General features: G+C 46.8%; 2 protein-coding genes across 2 annotated transcripts; one reads left to right on the top strand and one right to left on the bottom strand.

Annotated features, from left to right (window-relative positions):
• Positions 1-294: 294 nt before the first annotated feature.
• LOC123155004 (putative F-box/FBD/LRR-repeat protein At4g13965) lies at positions 295-2937 on the top strand. The gene is made up of 4 exons (XM_044573587.1): positions 295-1323; positions 1534-1689; positions 1779-1974; positions 2713-2937. Exons 1-4 carry the CDS (start codon positions 418-420, stop codon positions 2778-2780), a joined length of 1326 nt encoding a protein of 441 aa, XP_044429522.1. The 5' UTR covers positions 295-417; the 3' UTR covers positions 2781-2937.
• Positions 2938-4608: 1671 nt separating this feature from the next.
• Positions 4609-7311, bottom strand: LOC123149478 (uncharacterized). Its single transcript, XM_044569132.1, has 3 exons — positions 6116-7311; positions 5717-5896; positions 4609-5157 (listed from the first exon to the last, which is right to left on the bottom strand). The coding sequence occupies exons 1-3, from the start codon at positions 7115-7117 to the stop codon at positions 4864-4866; spliced, it is 1476 nt and encodes a 491-aa protein (XP_044425067.1). The 5' UTR covers positions 7118-7311; the 3' UTR covers positions 4609-4863.
• Positions 7312-8952: the final 1641 nt, after the last annotated feature.

Genomic DNA, 8952 nt, shown 5'->3' with positions numbered 1-8952 from the left:
ATTCCAGCCCAAAGTGAAATGACGGGCACATGGGTGTATTTTTTACAAGGGTATTTTTTTTGAGCATTACAAGGGTATTTAGAAGAGAAACGGTGATCCAAACAAGGCCTAAATCGATTTAGCGGGCGCTACATAACAAATAGATTTTGGGAGGGGGAGGGGGTGAAATTGACGATCAGAGTATGACGTATGCGGAGGAGTGGGGGAGAAAACATCGTTTTTTTTTAGCAAAATGGGAGAGATAACTTCTGCTGCGAAAGAGTCACTTGGTGGGCTCAGGTCTCCAACCACGGCCCACTCGAGATGTCAAAACCCTGGCGGAACCGTGCTTGTCGCGTCGTCGTCCTCGCGTAGTCATGCGGCGAGATTAGTCGCCGTCGCGATCTCGCTGATCCACCATCTCCTGTGCCTGGCGGGATGCGTCGGCGGCCAGGCGGGAGGGGTGCGCGCCGTGTCCGCGGTGCGGACCGCCTAGGCGCGCTCCCGGACGCGGTCCTGCAGCACGTGCTGTCCTTCCTGCCGTCGCGCGACGCCGTGCGCACCAGCGTGCTCGCCCGCCGCTGGCGCCACCAGTGGAAGTCCGTGCCGGCCCTGCGGATCACCGGCGTCGACGCCTTCGAGAGCGCCCGCCACCTCAACGGCTTCGTCAACCACCTCATCGTCCTCCGCGACCGGACGACTCTCCACGCCTGCGAGATCGTGGCCTACCTAAAGTACGAGGACTACGGCGAGGGGTCCCGAGACGACGACGACGAGGAGCGGGAGCGGTACACCGACCTCTGGGTCCGGTACGCCTTGTCGTGCCACGCTCGGCTGCTCCGGCTTAGCGACCATGACACCGATAACCACGATGCCAAACACGAGGTTCTGCGGAGTGTTATACTTGCCACTCCCATCTCCTCCCCTCATCTGACGACGTTGGATTTCGATGGTGTCCATTTCTCGGACGAATGCTCTCTTGATTTCTCCGGCTGCCCAAACCTGGAGACCTTAAAGATGAGCCGTTGCTCCTTCCTAAGCGTACTCAGCTACGATATATCGTCGCCGTCTGTGCGATGCCTGAGCATCACGGACTGTGATTTTCGTCGCATTGACGAGAAGAAACAGGCCATCATCTCTGTGCCAAGCCTCGTCTACCTGGAGCTGGCCGCGGAACGTGGCATGGTTCCCGCGTTTGAGAGCACGCCGTCCTTGCTATCCGCATCTATCAAGCTTGAAGACAGTGCTCACTCTTGGATTAGGGACGAAAAAGATGCTTCCTTGCTCCTTGAACGCTTCTCAGATGTTACCACTAGTCTAGACCTCATAGCTGACCGTCAACAGGTATGTTTGTCTTAATTGTATTCACCGTCTGTAAAGAAATACAAGAGCGTTTAGATCACTAAAATAGTGATCTAAACAATCTTATATATATATATATATATATATATATATATATATATATATATATATATATTATAGAGGGAGTACTAGCTATTCTCATTTGACATCTGTTATGTATGGAATCTACGTAACATGTTGCACTTGCCACAGCTTGCTTTCAGGAAAGATTTAAAACTGTGCGCTACATTTACCAAGCTCAGAATCTTGTCACTCAATGATTGGTGTGTGGAGCCTGATTTTGGCCCACTGCTCTACATTCTCCGGCGGTCACCAAGTCTGGAGAAGCTTCGCCTCCGGCTATCTAAGGTATATGTGTTTTCTAAGTTTTATACATTTTGTCCGACCTGTTGAACCTGCACAGTTGCATTGTCGATGTATTTTGGTAAAATGTACAGCCATATCTAGCTGCTGAGGAAACCGACGGAAGCTACGATTCGACAGAACCATTTTTGGTGTCAAAGCATCTCAAGGTCGTCGAGATTAAATGTCGGGCAAAAGACGAGAGAGCTCACAGAATTTCGAAGGCCCTTTGTTCCTATGGAGTATCTGCTGATAAAATCAACATCAAGGAAAGAATACGGTCCTCCGATGGTAAAGTCAAAATTTCAATCTTCCTAGAATTTTGATGCTTTTTGCATTCCCATTTCATGTTGTATGTGTTAATTAATTTCATAACCGGTATTTTAATTAGTTGAAAAGTAAATGTTTAAATGATAAGCATCAAGGGGAAATTGTTCTTAAGTCAATTATAGTCTTGTGATTTTTAAATTTTCTGTCTTTCCACGGCAAGGCAAAGTTTCAGTCTTCCAAGATTTTGAAGTTTTTTGGATTCCCATTCCATGTATGTGTGTTAAATTTTGCCAACGGTATTTTTTAACTTAAGTTAGTTGGAACAGCAAATGTGTAAATTATGAGCATCAAAGGGGAATGTGTTCTTCTCAAATCAAATTATTAGTCTTGGTGATTTAAAAAAATTTGGTGTTCCCAATTTTCCAGTCTTCCTACATTTTGAAGTTTTTTGCATTCTCATACCATGTATTTGGATTAGTTGGAACAATAAATGTGCAAATGATAAGCATCAAGGGAAATTTATTCTTAATATAAATAATTTATCTTGGTGATTTTTACATTTTTGCAACCCCGTGTATATTTGTGAAATTTAGCAATGTATATTTCTCAAGTTAATTGAACAACCAAATACGTAAAACATAAGCCAAGCTTCTATCAGCTTCATGTTGCTAACAAAAACACGGTTCTTCTGGCTCCGCCACATTTAACTCAAGGATATGCCAGTCCAAGTAATTGCACATTCTTTTTGTACTTGTACAGGAATATATTATGAGTCTGACACGTCAATCCATTCGTATTCAGATCCGGAGAAATATCAGTTAGATTAACATTTGAGGCATTGTTCCCTCGCAAAAAAAAAATTGAGACATTGTTATGAATTTACTTGCTTCACCAGAGGACCTTTTGCGTAAGTTTTAGTTGTCGAGTCGAGGCCTTTGTAGTTAATTTCACAAAACTGAAGTATGGATACAATTTGGATTTGGTTCGGGCATTGAACATAAGCTATCTTATCTGCTTTGTACTCTTTTTTTGTGTCATATTCCATTTAGATTTTCTGGAACATGTTACGCTGTTTTGCATTACATATCATGTCTTTTCTAATTTACTTACCCCGTGATGTTTGGCTTGTACCGAAGTGGTGCACCTGCTCTCCACATGGAGGTTCATGTCAGGTAGTACTGCACTTGAGGCAACATCTGACGCCAAATGTTCTCTTTTCTCGTTGCATTATATTGATAGATGAGCCCCCGGGGTGCATTCTATATTGCAAGCAATTGATGCTTCCAAGTGCAAGGCTGATATTGCTGGGGAAATGGTTAACATGATAACGATCCATAGTTTTGCACTTAGCGTTGTGTATCCCATCGGTATTTGGTATGTCCCGGGCCTGTTATCTAGTGCCTTAAAGTGTAGTACACGCAGGCATTGGTTATATTCGTCGGACTAGTAGTTGAACTGAAAGTTGGCTAGGGGGGATCCAAGTAGGAGTTGGCGCAGGGAATGCTAGATATGACCGCAATAAGTTTTTTTTTCTTTTTCGAAACGGAGGCATAAGATTTGCCTCATCTATTAAATAAGGAGAGAATAGAGTTTAGAGAATTACAACACACCCACACTTTCGGCATGACAATTACTCGCCCAGAAAAAAATTCCCTAATTTCTTTGCGCCCGCGGCCATCCAAAGCTTGGCCTCGTCGACGATGGCGGTGAGTAGGACGGTCGGTGGTGCACTTTTGTGGCGGAACACACGTGCATTTCTTTCATTCCAGATGGTCCAAGAGACGAGCATGGTGAGGGAGGCCATAGCTTGCCGGTTAGGGTTGCAGTTGTCGGTTCTCTTGTCCCACCACTGGTAGACCGAGTCGTCCATGAGCCAATCGGAAGTATCCATGTGCGCAAGACCTAGTTTCTCAATAAGAGACTTCCATAGCCGAATCGTGTAGCGGCACTTGAAGAAAAGGTGGGCTCCTGATTCTTGCTCCCTATTGCAGAGCTTGCAAAAGCCACAATTTGGCCAACCTCGACGCTCCAAGCGATCGGGACCGCAATAAGTTTTGATGTCTACATCATTGAAATCAAGTGCAAAATACTCTGCTTACATTCGTGCAAGTCACCACAGGCGCTCCGCTGTCGACATGATCGTCCCATCCCAGTGAAAGAATAGGCACACATCGGTGTACCAGCAAAGTATCAAAGCTGATGTTTGATCACTCGTTATAGAGAGTAAAAGCACCACCACTGAGTTCACTTTGTGAAAAAATCAACTCTTACTGAGTCCACACACCACTTAGTTCACTTTGTCAAAAAATTAACTCTTAATTGGTCCTTCCATGTAACCACTAACCACCCACCCGAAAGCACCGCCATTGTCTGCCTCTGCGACAACTCATGCAACCAATTCACGGCACCAAATTGTGAGAACTAGTCTCTTCTCAAATCTGATTCTTACGAACCTCAATACTGTAGAGCTCTCTAAATTCCGCCATTCGAAGTTTGCATCAGACCAGGTCGTTACTTGTATAGTACTAGTATGTGACTGCTGTTTCAGTATATGCCAAGTATACTTTGTAGAGTATAGCAATTTCTACATGCTCTGTTATGTATTCATGGAAACAGCCACAAATGTGCATCCAGTATGGAAACAAGCTTCTAGAATTGAACAAGTTACTACTTCACCTGAGCCTCACAAATACTAAAAACAAGTCTCAAAGTTAACAAGTTACAAGAGGTTATACAGCATTCAGTCTCACAGATACTGGAAACAAGTTCTAGAATTAAACATGCTACCAGAGATCAGTCTCAGAAATGCTGGAAACAAGTTGCTGGACTTGAACAAGTTACCGAAGTTCAGTCTCACAAAAGTACACCATACTGAACTGACAACCATAGTAAATCGGCAAAGTTGGTGTCCTAGTCAAATGATAAACTTCCTCCGCCATGCGAAAATTTCATACATATTGCTGGCCTAGAGAAGCTTAGTAACAACTGGCGGAACTCTTCGTCGTTGCTTTCAGAGATCGAGTCATGGAAACTTACTGTCACCCTTTCTAGCATTGTCGCCCACTTGAATAACCTTTTCACAAGAGCGAGTTCATGTTCAGTTCCTCTCAGGCCATTGATTGCTACTTCTTTGAGGCAAGGTAGCACGAGGTCCTCTGTTTCCCAATTTGATGGTTCAGCACAAATGCAACCTGGTTGGCACACCTGAATCAAGAGGAATAACAGCTTAAGATTAACTGATATGGTTTGAGATAAGAGACATGAAACTAGAAATTATTAGACTGCATGGATACTCTTAGATATGTCAAGAAGAAAATTTACAAAAGAATAAAAGCATACAAATTAATCTAGAACCAGATTATTGCTGAAAGTATAATTGTTGTATGCATATGGAAAACCGTAAAGCCAACAGATTATAAACCTTATACGAATGCTGATGTATCATGCTATCATCAACCCATATAAAAATAAAAGAAGATTTCATATTTGCTATAGAAGATCAAATGAGGGTCCCAATTTTTTGCTGGAAATATGACCCCATCAATTTGTTGTGCCATTTCCAACAGACTTGTAATCTTTTGAAATAAAACCTACTGCAAAGTCACGAATCCAAGTAGTATATTACTTTTGTCAAGTTTGATAAGCAATACTTCAGTATCTAACCCTAACCAACAACAAGAGTAGGGCAACTCGCTGCTAAGCAATGGGATTTCCCACAAACTTCCTTGCTGCCTATTTTCTTGTAAACTAAGTATAGTGTTACCTTAGAGTCCCTCCGAGTAACAAGTTGAAGCGTGAGCTGTCTTATACCGCTAGACATCTTGAGAACATGGAATGAGCTGGCTCCAAAGGAATGTCCACATGCCAATACAAACAGCCCCAAGACGGTAATGTTAGGCAACTTTGTCATCTCTTCCATCAAGAATCGTTCGTTGCCATGGACCTGCAGGTTCATAGGAAGTCATACAATAGGTCAATAGTTGGACAAGGACACAAACATGTCATTTTTCTACAAAGTGACTAACACACATTAATTAAACAAGTCCACTTTTGTGTGCATTGTTGTGAATTTTCAATTTTGTATGGCTTCGCAAGTATTCCAAATGATATATTCCTCAAGTTTAACTCTCAAAATTTGGTTATAATGGATTGACTCACATACCGGCAGATAGAAAAGGATGAGAATAAGTTTGCTGATATGGTGAAAATGCTGTGAAAGCATCAAGCTGTGATGATTGCGTGCAGAAACTGTATCTCCTCCATATACACAAAGAGGATTGGTGGTCAGTTGTTGGAGATTTGGCATCTCGCCAAACAAAACAGAGCGAGGATCATAAGCACCCCTCCAATCAAGTGTCACCAGCTGAGGAGCTGAGATGTTGGCAACTGGTTGACTTTGATTCGAAGGATCGGTGAAGCAAAGGAATACTTTTAATTTTTGCAGAGACAGGGCAACGATACTGAGCTGCTGCAAGGTATGCAAATTCCTCAGTTCCAGTTGTAGGAGAGATTCCGACTGGATTGTGAAGTTGTCCATACCCCTGACACTGCAAACGGAAAGGCGACGCAGAGATGGACACCGTGATGAAGAGACAACATCGCTGAGGCTACACGGACCGTGCAGATGTATGCGAACCAGCTCCAGATCTGTGAGCCGGGTAAATACGCCGGAAGGCGGCAGGGTGAGGCCAATAGAATGTAGATCGAGCACGACCTTGGTTGCTTTCTCGAAGCAAGGCAACTTCAAGGTACCTCTTTCCCCGGCGGTGGCCTCATTCATGGCCCCCGTGTTCTTGAAATGCAGGACACCAGAGAGGCGGCGCGCGGCGATGGGGAGCCATGCCGCAGCGATTTCGGGGGTGACCTCGATGCCGGCAACGAAGAGGTGGCGGAGGGCCGGCGCATCATGGGCGGTGAGGGCGGCGCGGATGCGGTCGGGGTCAGTGCCGACGGGGAAATGGAGCTCCGGGAGGAGAGCCCAGACGCGGCGCCAGCGGCGGGCGAGGACGCTGGTCCGAGCGGCGACGGGGGCGTCGCGGAGCTTGAGGAGGATGTGGACGAGGACGTCGTCCGGCAGCGCGCTGAGGCGGTCCTCGCCACCTCCAACGCCGACGCCGGCGGCGACGGAGAGCTTTCGCCGCCGATGCCCCCGCGTGCGCTCCATGGAAGCAGGAACCAAGAGCGATGTGATGCGCCTTAGGTCACACCATTGCCGGCCGCCGATGGATGGGCGTAGGAATGGATCGGGGGATTTGGGGTCTAGGGTTCTCCAGAGATTGGGGATTTCTCGGTGGATTGAGGCTCAACTCGATGGGTCTTTCCTACTTATTTTATTCAGATTTGCTTACCTTTTTTTTTTTGAGACGGGATTTGCTTAGCTATGTCACATCTAGCTAGAAGATCGTGTAAAATGCCTCTGCCCCAAAAATTCCGACCGGCAGGATTAACGTTTTTGACGGACCAAACAGATCCCGCACATTAGCCCGTACATGAAAAAAAAAGAAATCGTTTGTTTTAAGAATTTTATCATTCATATCACGAATTAGTACAAAGTAGTTGACCCTTATAAGCACACTAAAACGCAAACACAAAAGACCATGAACTCCTAGAGTATCCTAAGACAACCATAATGCAAGAAGATCTCCGGAGCCCTGTGTCATCATCCTTGAATCTTGAGAGAAGACCCCTGCAGTAGAAGGATCTGCAACCAGTTGCAAGCAGGTCATCATCTTCGACCTCGGTACAATTGCCGCCACGCTGCTTCCTTCTTTCTTGACACCAGCACTGAGAGGGCATGGACATCAATCCAACATACCTGCAACAGCTGTCGCCATCTATGGCTTTGAGTACCGTGAAAAGTGTCCCTTCCGGAAGGAAGAGAACTCGAGTCATCCGACCGGTCCAGCACCGCGGCCGGGCCATCCGCCCGGGCAAAGCAAGATCTTCCACCAGCATCAGCGCAGAGGAAGGAGAAGAACAGCAACAACAAATCATACCAATAAGGAAGAAGAAGGGTCTTCGTCTTCCTACATCCATCGCCCATCTGAGGACCCAAACGGCCAGTGCTGATGGACCTCCAACCATCATAGCCCGCGACCTCGACGAGATCCGGGGATCCCCACCCCGCTGGCTCCTAGACGAAAGCAAAAGCCTCGCCTGACTGCGAACGGAGCCCGGAGAAACTTATTCCGACGCGACACCACATCAACGGCCTCGGCAGCGTCTCCCTCAACCCTAACCCTACGACACACCCACCTAGCAAACAGACCCGAGGTTCCCCATCTCTCCCGCCGCCGGAGCGGCCGACGGAGAGAGAGGGAACCGGCGGCATCACCGACGGCGCGTAGGGAACCCTCGCCGCCTCCTAGATCGCCTCGTGCGATCCTATTCTTTCGCGCGATGAGAATAAGTTTGCTGATATGGTGAAAATCGTTTTATTTTCAACCGGCTGATGCACGCAGCTTGTAAACCGCCTCCTCCTAGCCACGTGTGTCCCGTGTGGACCCAGCAACTCGCACGCCTTCCGCGTCGTTTGTCCCTCGTCTCCCATCTCTGAAACCTTGTCCCCTCCTTCCCAATTCTTCCTCTTCCATTCTTCCCATCGTTCCCATCTCCCCATGGTTATGTGCTTCATCGAGGAAGCCAGCTTCATTGGTGCTGCGCGTTGTGTTGTGAAGCTTCCGTCGTGTGCCGCTCCGATGCTGCCGGTGGAGGCGCCTGCACTGGCCGTGGGCTTCTGCAAGGCTGGGGCTCAGCTGCTGCTACTGGATAAAGCCAGGGATGGGCCCACAATGGTGCAGAAAGTGCGGCCCGCAAAGGGTCTAGAATTCTAAGAGGCCCCAAATTTTTTACATAGGCCTAGTATTAAAAAAATTATGAACTACTGGGCTGCTGGGAGCTGCCGCTCTGGGCTGGAGTCACCTGTCGAAGCGAGGAGATCCATCGAGCTACAACCACCAGCGCTGAAACCTTGTCTCAAAAAAAAAAAAAAAACCAGCG

Source organism: Triticum aestivum, chromosome 7A (genome assembly GCF_018294505.1).
Source record: "Triticum aestivum cultivar Chinese Spring chromosome 7A, IWGSC CS RefSeq v2.1, whole genome shotgun sequence".
Lineage (NCBI taxonomy): Eukaryota > Viridiplantae > Streptophyta > Magnoliopsida > Poales > Poaceae > Triticum > Triticum aestivum.
Note: the sequence above shows the minus strand (reverse complement) of the source record. Positions and strands in the feature narration are given on the sequence as shown.